Source organism: Primulina tabacum, chromosome 7 (assembly GCF_025594145.1).
Source record: "Primulina tabacum isolate GXHZ01 chromosome 7, ASM2559414v2, whole genome shotgun sequence".
Taxonomy (NCBI): Eukaryota; Viridiplantae; Streptophyta; class Magnoliopsida; order Lamiales; family Gesneriaceae; genus Primulina; species Primulina tabacum.
In genome coordinates this window covers 40,977,356-41,003,004 of record NC_134556.1, presented here as the reverse complement: position 1 = coordinate 41,003,004, position 25,649 = coordinate 40,977,356, and the positions used below count along the sequence as shown (strand labels likewise).

Below are 25,649 nucleotides of genomic sequence, written 5' to 3'. Positions count from 1 at the left end.
GAACGCATATGCAGGAATTATCCCTTCAAATCATCATTACATTGAGGTGGCTCACATGAAGCAAAAGGGCTTTTGTCCATTCGACAATTTATGGCCAAATAAACAAGTCAACTGTACAATTTGCACTGTTTCTTTCCAACGTGCCAAGGGTATAACGTTCCATTTTACAAACTTATCTCGATAGGTACAGTAAACAGCTAGGTAACAACTGACTTATAGCATACAACTGTAAAAAATATTAATGAAAGAGAGAGAGAGAAGCCAAGAAAATATAAAAAATGATGGAAGTAAATGGGAGAAAAGAGGATTTAAGGGTAAGCAAAATTTCATCTCCTTTGGACACTCCCATCCTGACAATTTTTTACATTTAAGCAGCAAAGCTGTTGTGTTGTATAACTTGAAACGATCTATCTCACAGGGTATCAGAGTTCCACCTCGTGAAGATCATCTCCGAAATTACCGCCATTTTTTGACGAATGTACTATAGAAGGGTCACTTGGCATGAAGGAAGACGGGTCCACGCCCAATACCTCTCCCAGAGGTTTTACTCCAGCCCTATACGGAGGGCTGAACGAATCGTTTAATCTTCCACTCCATGATGCTGTACGCCGTGAAGGTGTCGAAAAAGAACCATAATTGCTTGTACCATTGTTCGAGATGTTGTTCATGCTGGCAAATCTTGGCATGTTCATGGAAGATGGAGGTGGTGCAGGTGACTGGAATGCGTCACTTAAAGGAGAGGTGGAAGGATGTTCATGAGTTGATGAATTGTCTTGCATGCCATTAACATGAGCATCAGCTGACTGGTCAACCAAGGTAGCTGGCGTTGGCACAAAGAATTTTGGGTTGGGGCTGCTAGCTGGTTTGACGGAAGGAACAGCAGGCGCCTGGAATGAATTTGCAGTGTTCCCACCACCTTGGTTAAAGGTGTCGACGTACCTGCCAGAGGACTCGTCAAGTAAGATTTAAAGCTGGAGCGAGTAAATGCAGATTATTGACAGTTCATATGTAAATAATTTCATTCGCCATCAGATAATCGCATAGAATGAAAGAATATGGCTATTAAACAGCTTATCTAGTCTCGTATTATGCCTATTCACTATATGTAATAACTGTCAAAGATGACCTAGTCTTTTGTTATCCCTCCTAAGCAAGCAACTTCTTGAATTTACCTGGATCGGACGCCCATCCTTCCTCGGACAGAGTATTGATTGGAGGTTGGAGGAAGTGGTGGAATTCCTGAACTATTATCTGGAGGACTCGTGCTTACATCTTCAGGAGTTCTGTTGACATGAGAAATTTCATTTTGCAGGGCAGTCTTTAAGTTATAATCTGCCGTTCCATTCTGGAAAATTGCAGTTGTCGGTGGGGGTGGAAGGGTCTCTTCTGCTGCTGGAGGTGCAGCACCTTCCTCCACCCATCTCTTGAGTTTATCGTCATAATAAAACTTGTTTGTATCACCCAGTTTAGCCTATTGGATATCAGCAACAATAGGAAATGACAAAAAAACAAATTCAAGAAATAAATTACGATTCACTAGACATTGATGTCAAATAAAAAAGCTAAACTAATCACCTGGCGGCCTTGACGGTTGAGAACTAAACCTACGGTCTTCTGTAGTAGCTGGGATCCGAAACCAAAACTACCAAATCGAGATTTCCTACCTATTGCCGATGCTTTTTCATGCTGGCCAGCGGAATTTTCTTCCTTCAATGACTGAGCTTGATCCTACATGTTGTAAAGATGTCAAAATATTATTAATTGCAAGACCCACAAGCCAGTAACTGAAGAACATGTCTATCCACAGAAAAGAGTTATTACATATGATTGAAACAAACCTGCCTTGGACTTCTACCGAAGTCAGGTTCTGAAACACTTCTGGCATGCATTGACATCCGGTTGCTATCAGCTGCCCATTCACTTATAGGCTCCATGGATTGAGAAGGCACTAATGATGACATAGCCATTGTTGATTGACTAGCTGATACCCTAGGCCCGATTGTTTGATGATAATTCATGTTACCTTGAATATGGCCACCAGCTGTTGGCACAGGTGGAGGTAGACCCCCAACAACACGGTGGGCAGTACTATCAAAAAGGTTGAGCAACTTACCAACCAATTTTTTAGGAGCTAAGTTTGTGGAGAAACCTCCCTGCATAAAAGAAGTTTTGATTACAAGTATCCACAAACTATAAAAGAGAGGGAAAAAAAAAGCTACGAAACCTCTTGATGAGCCTTGATCCTCTCTTCCAAAGACGAAACTAAATGTCTAAGAGTCTCGACCTCTGGGTTTCGTCCTGTCTTAAGTGATTTTAGTACCGCTTGACAGTACCTACAGTAACAACTAATTTCTGAGAAATAGAGATAATATTTACGAAAGATAACTGAGCTAAAAGCAAGTGTAAGTACTTCAATGCATCAGATATCCTCCCAACTTCTGTCAACATGTACGCATATACAAGCTTATATGGTTGAAATGGAAGTAGGACAAACTGGGAGTTCCCAAGAGTTTTTGAATACTCGTATACCTCTGTCCTCTGTACAAAGATGCAAAGAATCAAAATGCATGTGGGTCACAGCCTGTTAACTAAATAAACATAAATCATAGACTGTGCCACGTTCTGCCTCTGAAACCGTACCCACAAGCAACTACAGGAAGTTGATGGCTAAGGTTCAGTCCAGTACCAGTACCACCCAACATAAACAAGTTTATCAATTTTTTATCCTTCTCCACCACATACACTAATTAGAAGTATTCTCATAAAATGAGTCAATAAATCTAGTGGGGTTCTAGAACTGCTTCTGATAAATGCACAGATAGTGCCGACAATATATGCTAATTAACTCAACAAAGCAAGAAAATTGTTAATGCACCCCGACACACAAATAGAAATTTCTCAATCCAATTCTTCATGCTTCTATCATATTCTGATCCATAATTTCTTTTATCTTTATTAAAGCAGAAACTCTGTCCGGGTAAGCTCAAAGTGTCCAAGGCAGCGGATAGGAAGTTTTGAACTCTTGGTAAATGCATACTTTGTAAAACGTTGTTCAAACCTGTATAGCCTCTGGACTGGCATATGTCCGTGGAAATTTCCAGTGATCTGCACCAACAAGACACAACCTTGCACTGTCTGAATATGGTTCAAAACTTGCTTCCGCAACTAGATAGCAAATGTGAGCAGCAATTATCTAAAAACCGTTCAGAAAGTAAGCAACATAAAGTGAGGGAATTAAAGGAAATCTCAAGGCAGAGCAAAAAAAGTGTGTTCCAAATGATTGACCAGAACATACATCACTTCTTTCCTTCCACAAACAATCTCCAAGATGAATGAGCACAAGTTCATCATCTTTTGTTCTATTTGCAGTTATCATTGCTAAATTGTCCTCCCAGTCATCCAGCATGCCATTTGCGAGAAACTGAGTATTGCCAAAAATCATCACAGCACAATTAGTCACCTTAAGGCTCAAGCTTAGGACAATTGCCTGCAGAGCTTAAACTAGAGAAAGAACTTAAGAAACAAAGACACGTTTTAAAAAAGACCTAGAAGTGAATATCTGACATATATAACATCACAATAATCGCTTCACACAAAAGACCCTCCAGGAAAATATTACAACAAAATGTAGCTACCCACAACTGTATTTAGCAGAGAATAAAGCATCTACCTGTGGTGGTTGCTGAGGCAAATTTGCCACACCAGCCATGCTACTAATGGTTGTGGTATCTGCAGAAAAGACATCAGCAGGTTGCCCAGCAATTAGCAGGCATAATGTCCGCAAAGGCGACCCTGCTACCAATTGTTGAAGTGCCATTTGCTTTACAGTTTCCACATAGAACTGCAGGGGTTTGTTTTCAATTACAAAGTTGAAAAGAAAAGGATAAATCAACGTGCCAAGAGAAGATTCAAACTGTTCAATTAACCACAAGGGGAGAGAGAGAGAGAGAGATGAAACATCTTATATTGAAATACCTGATCACCAAGTTGTGCAGCAAGAACAAGCGCAGGGCCCCATAACTGACCCTCTTTTGCACATTGCAGAGCTTCTTTCTTTCTTCCGAAAACTAGAAGGTTTTGAATCTCAGCAGCAGTGGCCTAATTAATGAAGTGGTACTTATTAACAGATACATGCATTGCCCGAAAAAGTAATAAATGTCATTGGTAGGCCATGGAATACCTGCATTTGCCCTTCCGATGGCATTCGCTGCAAGCACTGGGCAACAGCACCATATTGACTACACTGCATGTCGTTTCTCTTTGCAGATGCAAAAAGCTTGGCAACAGCTGATTCAGGACCATCGCTTTCCTATTATACCATTAAATTATAAATACAGAGCCAAAAATTGATTATACCTAGGACAAGGCAGAAATGTATTGTTAAATATTTTCGTGGAAAGAATAATAATGTTGTAGGAACTTGCAAGGGAGTGGCATGCACCCTCCAGCCAACAAAGCAGAAAGTGTCTAATTCACTAAATAGCTACAATTTACTTACCTATGGAGCATTGACATGTTCATATTTTCAAATGGTTTAGAAAATACCTCAGCACGCATAATTATTTACCAAAAACGATTTGCTTATATTGGACAAGTGATGCTTCAAAATGACCAGAGTATGTCAAAGAACAACAAAAATGGCAGTTTGGAAAATGATAAGATACCATGACCATCATATACTGATTTTGACACAACTCAAAGATCATGTACATTTTGTTCAGTTTTATCCAAAGGAAAAATTCGGTGTTAAGAAGCCGTTTCCAAGCATAAAGAGCACACACACATCATATAGAGATCAGAAAATATAAAAACAGATAACATAGTCGCACACAATAAACAACAGCACGATGTTCAATCTCGATCAACCACAAACACCTTTCAATTCAGAAAGCTGCTGCGAATAATATTTCTTAAGAATTTGACACGAAAAATTTTCGTTATTTTTTGCCAAGAGATTTGATTATGTATCAAGAGAGTAGCATGTGATAAAACGATTGACGAAAGAGAATCCTTTGTTCAGTTCTCCGCCTTACTAGGGATTGACCAAATTTTGTTAAGCCTGACTCTGAGTGATTGTTTTTCAAAGAATTGACTTATGTTATCAAATAATCAGGCGAAATTAAATTGGTGGCCTCAAGTAAACCAAGTTCAGTCGCTAAAGAATAAGCAATCTACCTTCGATGCAGCATCTGTACCATAGGGAGATCGGAGTTTTCCATAATACTGACAACCCAGTTTAAGCAGTGAGAGAAGTAACCTCAAATTTTCAGCCTTCCTATAGTCCATATCAGCAGATTCAGGGTTAGCTATTCTCTCTTCTACCCATTTGTTCAACTCCTTGATGCCAACACTTCCACCAGTAAGAGGACCCGGGGCAGCTTGCCTACAAAGAGCATTGAAATAATTGCAAACACCCATTCCATTGTTTGATTGATAGTTTTCATTCACAACTTCTTGTAAGTTGAGAACCGATATGGAACCACTCGTAGTATTCTTCACAAAAATGGAAAAGTTTCAGCACAGAATATAAGTGAAGTTGAAGGGCAAAGAAGGAAAGTTCAAACACAGACCTGACTTCCGTAGTTAAAGTTTCCGGTAGAACTATTATCTTTCATCACAATAAGCTTCCCACCAAAACCAAAACTAACCAAAGCGTGCGGAGGACGACCTGCAGAAGACCTTCCAGCAGCAGAGGCGTATGAAGTTTGAGTACCCTGAATCATTTGCTGAGAAAAACTGTTTGAATTCTGATTCCTGGTGTAGTCACTTGGGACACTATTTTGGCTATGTTGATTAATTCTTGAGTCATTGAACTGTTGACTTAAGTTTCTACCAGCAACAAAACCTTGTGTCCCAGGACGTACGAAAAAGTCATTTGGACCTTGTGCCGCATTCTCATAATATGAACCTGTTACTCCGTGATGAAATGAATTCTGTGGGCTTCCTTGAGCAACTAGAGAAAAATTCGGTGTGTAGCTATTTATCATTTGTTCATTTCCGTATTGTGAAGTAGCTTCCACAGTACTTAATGTTTCAGGTTGCCACATTTTTGAGCTTCGCTGATTGTAGTCGCTGAATGACCCAGTCCAGCTATGTTCCTGGCCTTGGCTGTTAAATGCTTGATCTTGGTAACTATTACCTTGACTATGTGTACTATACATCCTCTGATCATTGTTCTGAGAAATTGCATTGGTTAATGCATACCCATCCTGATTCACCTGGTCCTGAACTTTGGTAGCCGACCGAGTAGATGCTGTGTAGGACTCTAACGGGAACCATCCCTGAGCAACAGTATCATAATACCAGTCCGGATATTGGGGATCAAAAACCATATGAGGAGGGTAACCATTGTTATCTTGAGAAGCCGGGTATGAAACTCCTGAGGTATCACTACTTACTTGTGAAGCCTGATTCCAATTTGACGTGGCTTCTTTTGCATCACTAACCTGAGAAGGTTGATTCCAATTAGTAACACTCTCAATCTCACCACTCTCAGGCACAGTTCCAGCAACAGACTGAGCCGTTTGCTGGAGGTAAGAGATCTCAGCCTTACGATCAGATAATCCCCAAGTAGAAGATAAATTTGAGCCAACATGAGCTTGTGCACTTGCACCAGTATCATAACCATCTACCTGATACCACTGTCCAGTACTTGGTTCATACTTCCAACCTGGATACGAATTCTCCCAGTGCTGACTACTATTTAAGTCCACCACATCCGTACTTTGATTCGCTGTTATATTAAAATCATTTCCCTCATTGTACTGCTCATGACTGTTATAATTTTCCATGTGAGCGGATCCATGCACTGCATTCCCAGTAGTAACATTTGGCCCAGTTTCCAAATTATCCCCCAAATTCCCCCATGCATCACCGGCGTTGTCACCACCTAATTCGGTGAAAAAATCTGTGTATGACCCAAAGCCATTGCCATCATTCTTATTTGAATCAGAATGGAAGGCACTCCAATCCATTTCTTTAACTCCTGGTGCTCCTGATTCACCACTGCTCTTGCTAACCACAGTTTCATCTGAAAGACGCTCACCACTACTCTTACTCATTAATGTCTTATCGGATGAAACTTCAGCAATCTCTTCCTCGGTCTTTGGTTCACCAATCAATCTACCAAACTCAAATGAATTCTCCGACAGTAGTGGATTTTGACTAGACTCCACAGTTCCCTCGTCATCAATCTGTTTTGCTGTCTTTATTTCAGCGCTTAAATTATCCACATTGTTACTGATACTATTGCTAGCATTATCATGACTTACATCACAACTATCATCAAACTCATTGATATTCAAATTCGAAAAAACTTTTGATTCATCAGATTCATTCCCATCTGAGAAAACACGGCCTGCAGACGTGGAAGTGATCCCAAGATCCACGTCATCGTCATCATTCACTAATTTATCAAAAAATTCCTCGTCTGTATTATCCTCCACCTGAAATGGAGGATTGGAAGCCATTTACTCAAACCCTTACCTTCGAATCTACAAAATTGCAGCTCCAAAAAAAATCAATACCCTAAATGATTCGAGCTAACAACACTCAGATCCACCAACAAATCCACTAAATAAACCTTATCCAATCTGAATCAAGCAAGATCTAGGTTTTCCACGTCACCCAAATTCATAAACCACGCAACGAAAAAAAAAAAACCCTTAAAATTGGGTAAATTTTTGCTCCACTAAAATCTAAAATAGGAGAGGGAAATTCATCAGCAGAGAAATTGGCTTACAGATCAACCACAGAGAACATCTGAATCAGGAACAAACGTATAGATACACGTCTTCGTATGTATGTATATATACATATGCAGAGAGCGAAAATGGAGAGAGAGACGAGAGTCAGTGCGAAAATAACAAGACAAGACAAGCCCTTGATTTGGCTAAACAAACCACCCCCCACCCCCCACACCTAAAAATAGTGGGTTTTATTCCAGGTAAATCAAGAAACCAAATTTTAAATTATATCATGTTCAATAAATAGAAGAAATTTTATTTTTCCACTCTTTTAAATAAATAAATAAATAAAGCATGGCATGTGACACAACTTATTAAATTTAATTTAATATTGTCAAACTAAAAATAAATTATTCAAGTGGAACATTCAACTCCATGAGAGGGGAAATTATTGGATGGACTGTCATGAATGCTTCTTTTAAGTGGAGGTGGTGCACAATTAGGTGGCATCCATTCATGCATTACATTTTGTAGTCGTCCATGCTTTATATGCAGTGGGAAGATATGCTATTCGTATGTTCCGTTAAAAAAAGTTTTAAAAAATTGTTTTTAAATTTTAAAATAAAAATTATATAACTTTTAAAATTAAAATAATGGGAGTTAAAATAAAACATAAAAAAAATGTTATATAATATAATAAAATCAAGTTGTTAGTTTGATAAAAACAGATGGTGAGTGTTTTAGGGTAAATTCTAAATTGTATCATGATTTCATATAGTTACTATATGTATATATATATTTGTATATAATCTTGACAAAAACTTGTGTCAGACGGTCTCACGAGTCATATTTTGTTGTACGGATTTTTTATTTGGGTCATCCATGAAAAAAATATTACTTTTAATGCTAAGAGTATTACTTTTTATTGTGAATATCGATAGGGTTGACCCGTCTCACAGATAAAGATTCATGAGACCGTCTCACAAAAGATCTACTTTATAATCTTTTAGGATTGATAGTCCTTCGAAATTTTTTTTTTTTTTTTGCATACATTAATTTCATAAATATTGTATGTATAATAGTATAATTGTCTAGGCAAAAACTTGTGTGAGACGGTCTCACGGGAGACGGATCTCTTATTTGGGTCATCCATGAAAAAAGTATTACTTTTTATGCTAAGAGTATTACTTTTTATTGTCAATATCAGTAGGATTGACTCGTCTCACGGATAAAGATTCGTGAGACCGTCTCACAAGAAACCTACTCAATTGTGTAAAGAACAAGAGTAATCTTAAAAGAATTAGACGGTTTAACCAAACATATATATTAAAAACAAATTTTGAAATCAAAATATAATCTTCAATTCTTGAAAACTTCTTACAAAATCTCGAAATACAACTTGTTCTTTCGAAGGGCATACTAAGGGTTTTGGAAGTAGGGATGATATTTAGAAGCGGGAGATTGTATCATACATATATATATATTTATTTATTTATTTAAATAAACCACGACCAAAAACATACATACATATATGTATATACATGTACTCATTAATTAATCTCATTTCCATCGACTCCGACCCTATAAAAGCTCTTTCTAGAGATTTTGGTCTAACTCATGGCATCGCCAAAATGTAAAGATTTTAGGTTATGGATATGGATGATTAAATCACCCCAAGAATTTACACTTTAGTATATGGGTTATTATTATTATTATTATTTAATCGATAATAAATCAAAAAATATATTACTTAAAATAGAAATATAAAAACATTGAAAATAGCGAGACGAACATACATCAATTATTCATACGATAGAATCGAAGGAAGCCAATGGAGCTATAATCTCCATCTATATATTATAGTTTTTTTCTTACAAATCCGTATATATATTAAATATATCCAAAGACATAATTTCACCCTTTTTAATTGTTTTAGGATCGACTCTCGTAGGAAATTCACTCAGTTTCAATCATATTTGCTAACGTATATTAGTAAAAGAAGCGATCCCCACCTGTAACCACCTATCCAACTTCACATCTCCTAATTCACTTAGCTTTCTAAGCTTACTCTCCGTACATGATTTTTCTTCGTTCCGGGCATCCATGGCCTTGATTCTATGTTCTTGATCACATTTTGTTGTATCGGCATCTTTTCGACCAAGCTGGGGAATTGGAAAGTTAAGACTGAGATCAATAAGGTGATCGTTATATGTTTTGTAAACTCGTTGGTCATGACTATACTCAAATTCATGGAGATCTGGGATGAAAGAATTTCCCGATGAAATGGAAGTGAGCCAATGGCACCGTTTGTGCCCGCCTAAGGCCTGCCCCGATGAGAAAACTCGACGGCAAATGGTACATTCGTGCATCTTGAGTGTCTTTCTTGCGGAGGTGTTGGACGTGGGTGGAGTGACAGTCGTCGTCTCTGATTGCGTCAAGAATTCACAACCTTCTTGGATCGAATCTTGGTCGACATTTCCTAGAACAGAATTGGATGCAAAACAACCTTTAACTCTCTTGTGACTCGCTCTATGCCCCCCCAATGCTTGGTGGGAACTGAAGACTTTCTCGCAAGATTTGCACTGGAACGTGACATTGATCTCCGTTTCTTTAGCCTTGCTTTCCTCCTTATCATTACCAGAAAAGGCAAAAGATTTGTTAGACAACATCACCAAACAATTAGCCAGATCTTAGCACATTAAACGATCCGTTTTGGCTCGGAGGAAATACGAATGCTTGTAATTACCCCCACCATGGGGTGGATTACTTAGAACACTCATTTGTTGTCTCTTTTACTCACTATTTTACACAGAATATTTTTACTACAATGTGACACTATTCTCATATCACAAAGAACACCAAATCGATGAGGATTAGACATATGTATTTATATATATAGATATAATGTGTGAAGGCGCTTTGTATCTTGAAAAGTTCTTGCATACGGGGAAACATGTCCAAATGATGCCATGTAGTAAAGGTTTGGTGATATGGCATAATCTTCACCATTGGTGTTTCACATTGGACTAATACAAGTGAAGATTTATTGTTTTTTTTCCTTCCTACAATACATGTAAGAATAGATCGAGGGGAAGTCCTAGTTTATAGTTGAAGGTTGTTACTTGTGGATGAGATGGATAGACTCAGAGAGTTGGCTTCAAAAGTGAAGGTGGGTAAATATGTGACAAGTGGACATGTTTATGTGGTCGAGAGATTATATCTATTAATTGTGGTTTCTTAAGGATTTACACACACATATTTACAATTTGGCTTGTATTTTAAATTATTGTTTTATTTTTTTTTTAAATTTTACAAACCTACAATACTTATTTTTTAATTATTCATTTGATCTTTTAAGAGTGTTAACTTTTAAAATATAAGTTATTTTCTTCGTTAAATTGTTTTCCATATACTCGTATCATCATCATCAGTAAAAACAATGCTATTTCTGCGAATTATGTAATTGGCCAGTTCCGTTACTACCTAGTATAGGTATTTATTCCACCACAACTTCATGGACTTATGAACTAACAAAGAATTACAATAACCGTTGTAGAAATAAGTATCATGATTTGGCAAATGTTAATAAAATTAAATATAAAAATATTAAGCCAGAAGTTCGAGATCATTTAGGTTTAATAAATTCAAGTATTATTTCGTTTATTTATTATGAAAATCCTAACTCGTATTCAATTATTGATTATATCATTGGTATGACAATTTATTTCAAAATGAGTGTACATTTTGTTTGAATAAAGATAAATAGTCTTGTAACTTATTAAGCATGATGCTAGGAATTCGAATGTACTCGGGAGAAGACACAAAAACCCAACTACGTGAAAAAATGAAACTAAGATTTAAACCAAAAATGTGTGCTGCCACGCAGGAAACAATATACCTCAAGCCATTCAAATAGGGCCGAATTTATTAAGTCTGATAAAACTCAAAATCAACCACGCTGCCTTCGGAACTTAAACCGATTGTTTAAAGATCAACTCCAAGTATGTGCTGGAATTTATAGAAGAACCGCCTTTTCCAACTCATACGAGAATAATCTCTGACAATTTGCCAACCAAGTTACCTTGGAACCGACAGACCTAGCTCTAAGACAAGAAGAAAACAAGGAACTGGTATCAGAAAGTGGATAAACATTCCATCCGAATACCTAAACCAAACAAACAGACACACACACACACACACACACACATATATATATAATGTGACTCAATAAATGACACTGATGCTTGTAAAATATAAAAAGAATAAAATTGGGACCAGCGAAACATAATCAGAAGATTCAAGTAGATTAACATATCAACCATATGATTGTAGAAATGCTTAGTCCATCGACATCTTATCAAAAGTATAAAAGAAACTATAGGTGTTGAAAATGTATCAAAATCAACTTCAAAAGAGATCACTGAGCCACACCTCTGAAAGTTTTATCACGTTCCATCAGTTTCATCTGGAGAAAGGAAACTATTGTCATCACAAGAATCAAGCCAACCAATGCCATGATCACTCAAAGCAGAACATTATGAAACCAAATTCATTCGTAATCATTACCACATATAAAGGGTATCAAAAACAGTCACGGAAAATGATGGAATCATAGCTTTCCAATTAACTATTTCGACAATAGTAGGTACGCATGATAATAGAGTAATCATACATGACTAGCACAGATGGAATACCTAAGGCAAAACCTACCCACCAAATTATTTTACTTCTTAAGGAATTCACACTAACTTACGTGTGATCAACTCCACACAAAAGAACATTTCCTCATAAAATATCTATAGAATCCGAAATGTAATTCGGTAACAGAAGCTAGACATATGATATATTTCTGGTGATTTTTGCTGGTATAATGGATTTCAGATTGTTCAAATGCAATTCCACACCTGATCAACATAGAAATTCCATATTGACCATAATGAGAGGGGTATCTTAAAATAACAAAAAACCACCAAAGTTTCACCCATACATGCATTCTATAGAAACATAAAATTTTCTACTTATAGTTTGAGTCTTTTTTTCCACAAGACCATTAACCAAGTGTCTTCACACAAGAATATTGCGGCAAATCATAAGTGAAGACCTTGTAAAAGTCTGGTATTTCTTTAAAGCAAATGGAAACTCATGTGCCTGCAGCAACCAAACATTCCAGTCAGATAGCTGATCAGTGCCTTCCAATCAACAGAGATGCCCCGATTACATCGATAGGGTAGTTGTTGAAGAGATAGAGAAATACAAATACCAAAGAAAGGAGAAAACAATCAAGCACTGCAAGTCTCGTTTTTCCATAAATTTAATATAATTTTCGAATAATGAGCTTTAATAAACTAAGGAAAATTCTGAAAATCCATTAATTCTAGAAAACTGTTTCTCTGCTATAAAGCTATTGGCTACTTGGGCTAAAAACATTAAACAGCCGAAGAAAATAATGTTCAACAACTACATTCGAAAAAATTACTTTTCCAGTATACAAAATGTAAAATTGAAAATGTCTAGAACTATAATTGTTAAAAACTTCTATCTTATTACCGTGAAATATTAAGATTACCCTTTGTAATTTGTATTCAATCTATTATTTGCTGGCTTGCATACTACAAGACCGGTGTCGATACGATGTTATCATTTTATTTTGTTTATAAACCCTAAATACCAAAACCACTAAACCCAAATAATGATATCGACTACAATCAATTGAACATAAATATAACAGTTTTCACAAACATGCAGAAAAAAAAAACATACTAGAGATCTGGAGAAGTGCAGCAGAGTGTACCCTGTGATAGAGCCCTGCAACACCGAGAAGATAAGCTCAGACATGACGTCATCCTAGCCACTGCTACAGCACTGTGAAGAGGCAGCATGGATGCGACGCTCCCCAACTCCGCCGGTGACCTAATCCCAAGTTCCAAATTTAATACCAGCAGTGAGTGAAATGGAGTTAAAATAGATTATGCACAAGAGATTCTAATTGAAATTATAATGCTATAATTCTCGACAAAGAAAAAAATAACCATAATCTGACACGCAATGAAAAAAATAGAAGGACGACCTGGAGAGAAAGAAGCGGCGGATGGATGATGAGTTGCATTTTGAAGGGAGGGAGGATTTTGAAAACGACGCCGGGGAAACTCCAAGTTTTGGATTCGAAATGATGGATTTCATGGTAGAAATGGAAGATCTGTTGAAAATTCGGCTGCATTTCGTAGCCATTGTTGAACGAAGGGAGCTGCAGCGGGGTTTAGGGCTTTGTAGATTTAGGTCAGGGTTCTATCTTCCAAATTCCAAAGTAGGATGTGGACCAGTAAATAAAAGGGCTGTAAGAAAAAAAATATATATAAAAAGTTCGAAATACAATTATTAATTAAAATTTAAAAGTATATAGATAATTTTTTATAAGATTTTGATTTTTTCCAATAACTTATTTTATGTGGTTTGAACTTTTTTATTTAAGAAAATCTATTTTTCTTTATAAAAATAATAAAATTGATGTATTTATTACGTTTTGATGATTATTTATTTTATGATAATGTTATTTTTTATATTGTTTTAATTTTTATCATTTTTGGATTTAAAAAACTGATTGTCCATTTTGCATAAGATAATTAAAACATTATTCCAAATTTAAAATTGATTTAGACTAGACCACCTGAATTAATAATATTCGTTCACTTCTTAATCCTTGTCCGAATTAATACTTGAAATTGATATTAATTCATTTCTTAATTATCTGAATTAATTTGTCTTAACTTTTCATCAATGTAATTAATTATTATAGATTATTGACCATCGTTTTCACCTGTATGCATCACACACACACATTGTCGCTCGGCTTCTCCCAAAATTTTCATTTTCTCATCTCACAGTAGGAAAGGGGGGAAATCCCGATTAGGGTTTGTAGAAAGGTCCGTAATTTGTGTATGATGCACGCTTATACTGCATAACAGCATAAATAACCTGTACGGCGTGCTCTGTCAGTGTGAAAATCTAATGTGTGTGCTATGACAAAGGGGAGCAAGAATGGGCTTGGCTAATTATCTGGCCTCTGCAGTGCTGCAGCAGCAGCAGCAAAATCAAAAGCAACAAGGGTATTTTTCCAATTATTTTTGGAAATGGCGGCGGCCTGCGGAGGTGGTGGTGATGCCGTGGACGATGGTTTGCGGGCTTCTGCTTTTTGCGGTGGGTCTCATTTCGCTCTTCACTGGGCACGTGGCTTCTGATCTGGAGTGGTATTCTCAAGGACTTGTTAAGCGGACGTGGTACTATAAGACGGTATGGCTGTTGTGTGTCATGCTGCTGAAGCGTGGGAAAAAGTTGTTCTTATGTAGAAAATTTGAGTCGAACTGTTACATTTTGGAAATACTTTTGCTTTGTCCGTATTATAATTGTTTAATATGGTTTAACTTCTTTTAATTTTACCTCTTTATGGTTGGGATGTCTATAATATCATTAGGAGCTAAGATAGAAATTTTATGCATGTGTTGACCTGAAAGTTGGCAACATTAACAGAAAAGGGAATTCCAGTTGATTCCATTATTTAATGAAGGGGATTCTAGCTGATTCCCTTTTTTTTATGAAAGCCCTTTTTTGGTTTCTCTAAGTTGGTATATTTTTGTGAACTACTTTTTTCATCTGTATAACAGACTGTTGCGTTTCAATTAATTGTTGGTCCTTTACCTGGGGGAAAAATTTATCATGCTTACAGTTTGCTTCCAAATTCAAATTTTCCTGCATTTTTGTGTTTATTTTTGGTTATGGATTGAGTTTTTACTTTATTAATCAATTGAGGTTATACAATTTTATCTTACTTTCTGTCACTGTGTTACGCAATGGGAAATTAAGGCTTAGAAAGATTGAAAAGGATGTTTGGCAATTTTCTGTTCGATATGTGGTTCTTCAATAACTAGAAACATGTTATTCATTACATATTTCTGTCAATTATTCTGTTGCATATTTCTGTCGTTGGCGATGATACTTGATGGATCTTTTGATATTGTCTTTCCCTTCCTTGATGACTTAATTTAATTGTTTACGACCCAGCATAAGCATTATCTTGCAATAAATATTGTCTTTGGGGTTGTTCAGCAAAATTAGCTGGCAAACTCAGTCCACTACTATTTAATGTAATGTAGGATAGAGATTACCGTGCCCCAATTGATATATGGAAATCAAGGTTTTCAAACTTCTATTATGGCTGCTGCGACAGAGGTCCTCATTTTGCAGGTTGGTCGACAAATTTTTCCGATATTCTGCTTGTGCTGACGCATTTGCTTTGTTGGTTCAAACCTGAAACTAAATACGTTTTTTCAGTTATTATGCTGTTATCATCTTCCTTGAAGCAGGAGCTCTGTTGCTTTTTAACGATTCTTCTAACGGTTGTGGCAGTTGACTTCTGTTTAAGAATTATGGTGTCACTTCTGTTGCTATAACAAAAGTTGAGTTGCACATTAATGTAAAGGAAAGCACTAAAGGACGACAAATTTTCGAGTATCATCTATAAAAATACATTTGAGTAATTCCGGCTTTGCTACATGCGCTGGGCTGTTTTACGACATTTGTTTAGGTTAAGTATTCTCCTCATTTGAAGAAAGTGAAGGAGTAAAAATTCAAAGATCGTACCCTTGAAATTCTTTAAGTTATGGCATCACAGAGCAACCATGGATGTGATTACTTTAATTTTCTTGTCGTGCCTCTTCAACTTGCTCTTTAGGTTATTTATTCTAATCGGTAGAAATAGTAACATTCAGGAACTAATTTTTTGTTTATAGCTGCTGTACGTGAACGACATTCGAATGGCTACTTACTAATTGCTACCAGCGGAGGACTTAACCAACAAAGAACAGGAGTAAGTGTTTTCTTGTACTCGCTCAGTGTTTTTTATAAGCATTCAGATTTATAAACAAGTACTGATATGTTTTCTTCTCTTTTTTTTTTTTTTTGCATTTCGAATATCCGACTTCTTATCCTGTTATATTGCTTCAGGTTATACACATTTAAATCTAAAATTCGGATTTCATTTTTTTTCTGCAGATAACTGATGCTGTAGTTGTTGCAAGGATCTTGAATGCTACTTTGGTTTTGCCAGAATTGGATCATCATTCATACTGGAAGGATGAAAGGTTGGGTAAACTGAAATAATCTGGTCCTCTGTTGCCTTTAAACCTATTATTACAGAACTTTCACCTAAACTTTTAGCATTGCCATTTTGGTTCAAGAACAATTTTTTTTATTCATCCTAGTTTACTTTGTCATGCAGTGATTTCTTCCAGATTTTTGATGTTGATTGGTTTATCTCTTACCTCGCAAAGGATGTTCCAATTGTTAAAAGAGTGCCGGAAAAGTTCATGAGGTCAATGGAAAAACCACCATATACCATGCGAGTTCCACGAAAATCAGAACCTGAATATTATCTGGAACAAGTTTTGCCAATTCTTTTGAGGAGACGTGTAAGATGAAACTATTTGAATTATACACCAAGCATTCTAATTCCTTGTTATAATGTCCTTGTGGTGAATTTTAACTTGGTATATTTTATTCTTCTCGCATCTCAGCTATAGTATCGGCTACGTTTTTGTACAGCCTACTGGCAAATTTTTCGGGTAAATAGTCGAGTCTTTTGTAGTATATCTGTAGTAAAAATTTTCTCTACGTCTAAATTTTTGTACTACTTGATTGATCTTTACCAACTCCACAAGTGTATTCGGAGTTTCTAGATATGTTGTAGTTGGTTCTCTTAAGTGGAGTGCAAGCTATGATTCAGCGGATTTGGTTAGTCGGTGACCTGTAAAATTTTTGCAGGTAGTTCAGTTGACAAAGTTCGATTACAGGCTTGCTAATGAACTTGATGAAGACCTGCAGAAGTTGCGATGCCGGGTCAATTATCATGCCTTGAGATTTACCAAATCTATAAGGAATCTGGGCCAGAAGCTTGTTGTGCGAATGCGTAAGATGGCAAAACGTTTTATTGCTGTTCACTTGAGGTTTGCAATCTTTCTCTGTCGCGACAATCTCGCTTTGTGAAGTTTATATTGCAAGCAAATTGATTAAAAACTGCCAGTATTAATTAGCTCTGTTTGTGGTCCTGAATTGTTTGTCAATATTCAGGATTGATAATCAATCCAGTATCATCCTTCCAATTAAAATCTTGCCCAATCTCTATATGGTTAACCTGGTGGTTCTGCTCTGTCGTTAGAATCCTAAGGTCCATGTCTTTATGCCTTAAGAGAACAAAGAAGTCTGTTTTTGTTATGCACTCAAGTCTCTTGTCATAATTCAAAAGCCATATTGTTAAGATGGCAATAAGTAATTAAAAAATAAATGCACTAACTGTGTTGGGAGAACACCTATCTTCTCTTGTAATATGGGGATCCTGAACATCGTCACGACACCATCCTTCCTTTACAGCAAATTAGATTATGCTCACATTTTGCAATATGTTGTGTTGCGTTCTTTAATATGACTGTATGCTATAGAATATATCCATTTAATTATTAATTCGGACATAGTAAATGAATTGTGTGCTGTGGTCCTTAATTTTTCTTGCTTTTCTTGCTTACTATGACAAAGATATTCCCATTAAAAATTTCTTGCTTTTCACCTTTTGTGCTGTTGTCAGTGAGAATCTTCTTCTCAGATGATTTTGTGTCTGATACTGCTACAGTGTTCAATTCGTTGGAGATCCACCTTCGTTTAGCTGTTAAATCTAAATATGTTTCCGTCAGTGCAATATTAATGTGGTTGCAGAGTGACATGGAAAGAAGAATACTGATTCAGAAAGGCCTCGGACATTTTTGTCCAAAGGTTCCTCAGTGGTGGAAAGCTCAATACTTAATTACTTGAAATCTGTATATTGTGTGCTATCTCCTTGTCTCCTTAATATGAGAGTATTATACTTCTCTAGATTCTATATGTCCACTCAGTGTCATTTATTGATTATACCAGAATAGTTTGCTATCCTGTCAATTTTATTTTATCGGCTTGATTTGTTACTTGCAGGTTTGAACCGGACATGCTCGCGTTTTCCGGGTGTTACTATGGTGGGGGAGATAAAGAAAGGCGTGAGCTGGGTGAGATAAGAAAGCGGTGGGAAACATTACCAGTAAGATTGTAATTTATGTATATTCTTGAATCTTGTGCTAGTTGCAATGCAATGACAGATGCATTTTCCCGAATAACAATTGTGGGTAGTTTGTCGGTATTTAATGATTTATTGGATGTCGAAGCTAAAAGTAAATAAGCATTCATTTCCGATTGGACATTTTAACAAAGTTTTCTACTTTGTTCTATAGGAATTAAGCCCTGATGAAGAAAGAACGCGAGGGAGGTGTCCTTTGACCCCACATGAGGTGGGTTTGTTGCTGAGGGCCCTTGGCTTCGAAAATAGTACCTTCCTCTATATTGCTTCTGGAGAAGTATACGGTGGAGAAGAAACTTTGAGGCCCCTTAAAGAGCTCTTTCCAAACTTCTATACAAAGGAGATGCTAGCTGGTGAAGAGCTGAAATCTTTTCTTCCCTTTTCTTCTCGTTTAGCGGCCATTGACTATACTGTCTGTGAAGAAAGTGATGTCTTTGTCACCAATAATAATGGGAACATGGCAAAAATCCTAGCTGGTCGAAGGTAACTACACGGTATTTTCTTTTAAATTGGAGCTATAATGATTCCCCTTCTGCTTAACTTTTAAATATTTGACATGTTAATAACACCGTTACTTAAGTGAAACAAAAGTTAAAAACTTATCGAGTCTGAAAAACCAGACTTGAACATTAATCTCAAAATTTATTTAACCGCCGCCACCTCTAGTACTGCATTGGCATAAAACTCTCACATGGAATGCTAAAGCAAAAAGCTCCAACCCCCAATGTAATAAAAAAAAATTATTTAAACCAATTTCTCAGAGTAGACCAGTGCGTGGTGGTTTTAATTTTTATCACTGGTCATTAATGAATTCTGATAATGTATATACTAATCAACACAAGTTGTTTAGTGGGAGAACTCGTGTTACTCGCATCTCTGTATCTGTAATTCTCCACGTACTTGAAATTTGTATATCTTCTTTTCTTGTTGAAGGCGGTACATGGGTCACAAGAGGACCATCAGACCAAACACCAAAAGGCTTAGTACGTTGTTTGCTGTGCGAGACAAAATGGACTGGAGCGTGTTTGTAAGAAAGGTCAAATCACGCCAAAGAGGATTCATGGGAGAGCCGGAAGAGATGAGACCTGGGCGAGGGGAGTTCCACGAATTTCCATCTGCTTGTGTGTGCCAGAAACAAAACTTGGATAGATTTGTCAATGTTTCCATGTCAGAGTTCATAGATAAAAAGAATGGTACAAGTGAAAGAAGTTTCTCAAAAGGAGAAAAGAGTAGCATGAAAAATGGGTCTCTCTCTGTTGCAGAGGAAAACGACCACAATGATTTTTTATCTGATTAGTCGAAACTCCAGAAAGCTCCGCCTTGCTACTCTAATTCTCTTTTTAGCAAGCATTGTAATGGCAATATCGATTTCACTTGATCCAGGTAACAGACAAACGAAGGTAATCGTGCTGCTGGAATCTTTGGTTGAAATACTGGTTTTGAATGAAACGCATGCATGTAAAGCTCGCCTCTATCTTGCAGTTGTATAATCTATAATGTTCATTTATATATGTGTAATTGTTGAGTTGCTCTCGACTCTCGAGTTTGTGCTTTCACTTTTCCCTTTGCATTTGGCTTTGTGCGTGTGTATGCTGCTTGTTTTCGAACGGCTCTTCGTTTTTTTTTCTTTTTGTTTATAACATAAAAAAACAGTACTTCACTGGGTGTTGAGATGTGTGCACTAAATCTCTAAACGGCAATCGAACCGAACTAATAGAAATTTTTTTCCGACTGATTACAAAAATTTGAAAACCAAAATAATCAGTTTTTTTAAAAAATTAAAATATTGAAGCTTTTAAATGTTTTAAAAATTTTATAATTAAGGCTTTTCAAATTTTTTGTTATATAATAATAATAATAATAATAATTTTTGAACGTATGGATAAAACTTGCAGGCTTTTTTTCTTGTAAGGATCATCCCAGAATTTAAAGACAAGACCAAAACAAATTTTTTTTTTAATTCAACCACTAACCATTTTAATTTTTGTTTTAATAAAACAAACCTAAATCTGTTTACTTCATTTTGAAATCCAAATTCGAAACCGAACTGTTCGGTAATAATTTTTTAAAAGAAATTGTAGATTAGTCTAACTGAATTTTCGAATTAATTCGATGGATATATTTGGTTAAACCGAAATTAGTTAAATAAAAATTGGCAAAAACTTATGTAATACAGTCTCACAGATCGTATTTTGTAATACGAATCTCTTATTTGGGTCATCCATGAAAAAATATTATTTTTTATGCTAAGAGTTTTACTTTTTATTGTCAATATCGATAGAGTTGACCCGTCTCACAGATAAAAATTCATTAGATCATCTCATAAGAAACCTAATAATCAAAATTTTGCTGGCTCCTTCACGCGGTATGGTGAAAACACTGTTCATAATTTTGAGATCCAGAATATTAATCCCTTCCTACAATGACTTTAACGAATATTAGATAAGCAATAAATGCGAAATATATAATTCATTAATATTTAAAATCTAAAATTTTATATGAATTGTTACTAAACTAGAAATTCGTAAAAATATAAGTAAAAGACAAATAATAAAAGAGTAAGTTTTTTGTGAAACGGTCTCACGAATCTTTATTTGTGAGACGGATCAACCCAACCGATATTTACAATAAAAAGTAATATTATTAACATAAAAAGTAATATTTTTTCATGGATAACCCAAATAAGATATCCGTCTCACAAAATACGACCCGTAAGACCGTCTCACACAAGTTTTTATCACAGTAAAATCACTTATGAAAAAATTCGCAAATTATAATTCATAAGTTGCACCACCGTAAATATAATATTAATAAAAATATAATATCCAAGGAGTAGAAGAAGAGATACGGAGGAACGTACAAATGCAAATATTTTAGCATAGATATCTTACTTCTACTAATTTCATCTCCTTAAATCATATGCGACGAATGGCGAATGTAGTAGCTCAACGCTTAGCTCGTCAAATTCTCCCGTCTTCGTCTAGTTTTGGATGGTTGTAAATATTTTAACATGAAACCCATGCACCCAAACACATCAAACATCATATTTGATCGTTGCCTATCCATAATGATGATCATTTTGGCAAGGGAAAGGATTACCACATCACGGTAATCACAACAAAAATGGAGGATGATCCGAAATTTCGAACCCGGAAACCTGAAAATATGTTCATGTTATGGCTTATAAATTCCATGACAGATGAAATTGGTAAAAAAAATTGTTATGTATGCTGTATTACATTACATTAGGTAATTGTGAAGGAGGCTTATTTCCGTGTTGAGAGTACATCATAACTGTCTGAGTGCTAAAACTATTACCTTTGACAGTTTATCTTTTGCAAGGGGAGCAGATCCCAAAGCACCGAGAAATGAATAGAATATATCCCGATTGAAAATATAAGAGCATACAATATAAAACATGATCAGGATATCACAAATCAGAGCCATGAAAAACAGACTCAAGGCCTAGAGGTTTACAAAAAAGGACAGAAAAACTTACCTGACCATCATCTCGATGCAACCGAACCATGGAAATAAGTTTGCTCCGTGTTCTGTTTGTTAATATTATGCAGGCAGCTGTGTACCAAGATATTGGTGGCAAAGAGAAGCATTTTGCAACAAATTAAAGATCCATAGGTTAGTCGAAATTCACCACGAACATTTTGCAGCCATCCGTATGTTATAAAGTACTCCAACCTAGCGACTTTCTCAACCCTTTATCCTTAATCATCAATCTTGCTCTTTCTACCTCTTTCCACATCCCTAAAGAGCTATATAAGTCTGAGATTAGTACGTAATACCCATCATTTTCTGGGTCAGTTTTAGTCGCTTGCTTTGCTATCCTTATACCCATATCTGTATTATTGTGCAGTTTGCAAGCAGTCAATAGAGAACCCCATATGACTCCATCTGGAGCGATGGGCATTGATAAAATGAGAGCTTCAGCCTCCTCCAAATTACCCGAACGTCCAAGAAGATCTACCATGCAGGCGAAGTGCTTCAGGGTTGGTATGAGGTTATGTTCTTTCATTTTGTGAAATAGAGCCTTTCCTTCATAAGCCAATCCGGAATGAGCACAAGCGGAAAGAACTGCCAGAAATGTGAGCTCATTTGGTCTAATATTTGACTGTTCCATCTGATCGAAAATCTCAATCGCAGATTTCCCCATTCCATGAATTCCATAACAGGATATCATCACATTCCACGAAATAACATCTCTATCATTCATCGAATCAAAGATTTCTCTTGCCATTTTCATATTCCCACATTTGGAATACATATCAACCAACGCCGTTGCAATAGTTGTATTGCACTCAAATCCTTTTTCATTAATGTATTTATGTATTTCTCTTCCTTTTTCTGCTGCTGCAACCCGGCCACAAGCAGATAATAAAGTTACTATTGTTGCTATATTAGGCTCCTGGCCTCCTGAAATCATTTTGTCAAAAAGAATTAAAGCCTCTGAAAAATTTTCATTCTGAATGTAAGATGAGATCAGACTATTCCATGAGGTGATATCCTTGTGTGAGAGGTTGAATAATGTAAAACCCATAGTTAGTTTTCCACATTTCCCATACATGCTAATAAGTGAATTTACAACTGCAATATTCTCAAACATCAAAATTTTAATGATATGGCAATGAATAGATTGGCCCAAATGGATGGACTTCAATCTAGAGCAAGAATAAATCACAGATATTAGACTATTCAAATCAGATCCAATTCCTCGGTGCTGCATTTCACTAAACAACTTTATGCAGCTCATTTCTAATCCCGCCTTTTCGTAACCAACTATCATCAAGTTCCAAGAGTCATTTCCCTGATCATGACCTCTATCAAAGATCTTCTCTGCCAGTGCCACAAGTCCAAACTTACAATACATTGATACTAATGCACTGTCAACAATGGAATCAACTTCATAGTTTTTCCTCAAGACAAAACCATGAAAGGCCTTTCCCGCTGACACCTTCATGGTATTAGAGAAACCACAAAGCAAGCAACTAAGTAACTTCCCATCTGGAGATACCCCGCTGGCCTGCATTCTCATAAATATCCGAAAGCATTCCTCAATGGACCCCGCTCTTGCATGCACACAAATCATTGATGTCCATGAAAATAAATCTTTACAGGCAACTTCACGGAATGCAACATGTGCATCCTCAATGCTTCCGCATTTTGAATACATCGACAAAATGGTAGATTGAATGACAGTTGAGGAAACTATTCCAGATTTCAGAGCCAATCCATGTAGGCACCTACCTTCCAACAATGCATTCACATCCCCACAAGCTTGGAAACCTCCTTCTAACGTCCGAAAATTCGGTCTCTCGCCATAGCCACCAACCCCATGCATCTTACAAAGACACTCTAGACCCTTCTCACCCTCTCCATTTTGCACGTACCCAATCACTAGTGCAGTCCAAGCAACGACATCTTTCACAGGAATATCATCAAACACAAGAAAAGCATCTCTAACTGATCCGCATTTCGAATACATATAAACAAATGAAGACCCAACTGCAGAGTTTTGATAAAAAAGATTCGCTTTTGACACCATTCCATGAACACTCGCGCCAATAAAAAGCAGCTCAAGTTCTGCACAGGCCGAAATAACCATTGGAATGGTAAATTGATTGGCCATTGTCCCGGAAAGTTGCATCTTTGAGAAGAACCCAAGGGCATGGAAATAATTTCCATTAGAGAAATGGGCTTTGATAACGGAGTTCCATAGAAAAGGATCCTTGAAACATAAGTGATCAAAGACTTTAGCAGCAGAATGGGGCTGTTTAACCGAAGCATAACATGCTATCAGCTTTGAGGCAATGAACATATTCTGTGCACGTCCTGTTGTGATAATGTAGGCATGGGTAGAGCTAAGTGTGCTGAAATCAGTTATTTCACGAGACAGGAAAGGATTGATGTGTTTTTCAAGGCAAGTGGATCCCGCATCAACGTAAGATGAGTAGAGACATTCACAAAGCTTTGGGAATTTGGATATTTTGTCACAGCTGAACAATCGGAACGTCTTTTGCAAAATTGGATATGGACCATTCAACATCGGAAAAAATCGAGAAAATCAGTGCCTTCCACTCAACAGAGATGCACCAATTACATCGATAGGGCAGTTGTTGAAGAGATCGAGCAATACAAATACCAAAGAAAGGAAAAACAATCAAGCACTCGAAGTCTCGTTTTTCCATAAATTTAATTCAAACAGAAGACTTTTAACATAACTAACAAAAATTTCTAAAATCCTAGAAAACTGTTTTTTTCTGCTCGAGTGCTATTGACAAGTTGGACTAAAACTAATGTTCATCGACAACATCCGAAAAAATTACTTCTCCAGTACACAAAAATCTAGAATTGAACATGTCTAAATTCATGATTGTCTTAAACTACTATCTTATTACCATGAAATATTAAGATTGGTTACGTAATTTGCATCCAATCTATTATTTGCCGGCTTGAATTGATCCCTCAACTCACCTGGAACTCAACCACGCTTTCTTTCGTAACCCTAGCCCCAAGCATGAACAAAAAAATGTCACAGTGTGATTTTGTGATACCAATTTGTTTTTAACGAAAAATAACATATTCATGTTCATTTAGATTAATAATATTTTATATATAATTTATTTATAATTATAACATCTAACTTATTTTAAAAATTCACATATTATCTATATAAATCACATATTTAATATAACTGTATTATTTTTATTCAAATAAAAATAAATTGTGACAAAATTTTATGTATCAATTCAATACATTAATGATCATGTTTTATATATATAATATTCATTATTTTACACACA

General features: G+C 36.2%; 4 protein-coding genes and 1 long non-coding RNA gene across 7 annotated transcripts; 1 reads left to right on the top strand and 4 right to left on the bottom strand.

The window, feature by feature from the left end:
• Positions 1-56: 56 nt before the first annotated feature.
• LOC142552170 (protein transport protein SEC16B homolog) lies at positions 57-7,916 on the bottom strand. Its single transcript, XM_075661825.1, has 13 exons — positions 5,571-7,916; positions 5,176-5,493; positions 4,181-4,309; positions 3,976-4,098; positions 3,671-3,841; positions 3,296-3,421; positions 3,059-3,193; positions 2,411-2,538; positions 2,225-2,333; positions 1,839-2,153; positions 1,576-1,728; positions 1,173-1,471; positions 57-939 (listed from the first exon to the last, which is right to left on the bottom strand). The coding sequence occupies exons 1-13, from the start codon at positions 7,467-7,469 to the stop codon at positions 423-425; spliced, it is 4,422 nt and encodes a 1,473-aa protein (XP_075517940.1). The 5' UTR covers positions 7,470-7,916; the 3' UTR covers positions 57-422.
• Positions 7,917-9,664: 1,748 nt separating this feature from the next.
• On the bottom strand, positions 9,665-10,354 carry LOC142550804 (zinc finger protein AZF2-like). Its single transcript, XM_075659855.1, has one exon. It carries the CDS (start codon positions 10,352-10,354, stop codon positions 9,665-9,667), a length of 690 nt encoding a protein of 229 aa, XP_075515970.1.
• Positions 10,355-11,522: 1,168 nt separating this feature from the next.
• On the bottom strand, positions 11,523-13,439 carry LOC142552169 (uncharacterized). The gene is made up of 2 exons (XR_012821711.1): positions 12,117-13,439; positions 11,523-11,788 (listed from the first exon to the last, which is right to left on the bottom strand). It is a non-coding gene; the product is annotated as an uncharacterized LOC142552169 (long non-coding RNA).
• Positions 13,440-14,497: 1,058 nt separating this feature from the next.
• Positions 14,498-20,368, top strand: LOC142552168 (O-fucosyltransferase 29-like). The gene is made up of 9 exons (XM_075661824.1): positions 14,498-14,972; positions 15,833-15,923; positions 16,469-16,545; positions 16,731-16,819; positions 16,957-17,146; positions 17,499-17,680; positions 18,696-18,798; positions 18,989-19,317; positions 19,768-20,368. The coding sequence occupies exons 1-9, from the start codon at positions 14,721-14,723 to the stop codon at positions 20,129-20,131; spliced, it is 1,677 nt and encodes a 558-aa protein (XP_075517939.1). The 5' UTR covers positions 14,498-14,720; the 3' UTR covers positions 20,132-20,368.
• Positions 20,369-21,601: 1,233 nt separating this feature from the next.
• LOC142552167 (pentatricopeptide repeat-containing protein At4g39952, mitochondrial) lies at positions 21,602-25,374 on the bottom strand. Of its 3 annotated transcripts, none has more exons than XM_075661821.1 (2): positions 22,074-25,374; positions 21,602-21,991 (listed from the first exon to the last, which is right to left on the bottom strand). In XM_075661821.1, the coding sequence occupies exon 1, from the start codon at positions 24,890-24,892 to the stop codon at positions 22,514-22,516; it is 2,379 nt and encodes a 792-aa protein (XP_075517936.1). In that variant the 5' UTR covers positions 24,893-25,374; the 3' UTR covers positions 21,602-21,991; positions 22,074-22,513. The 3 variants fall into 3 exon arrangements, with proteins under 3 accessions (XP_075517936.1, XP_075517937.1, XP_075517938.1); XM_075661822.1 differs by having other exon boundaries at positions 21,603-21,991; positions 22,153-25,374; XM_075661823.1 differs by having other exon boundaries at positions 21,603-21,991; positions 22,334-25,374.
• Positions 25,375-25,649: the final 275 nt, after the last annotated feature.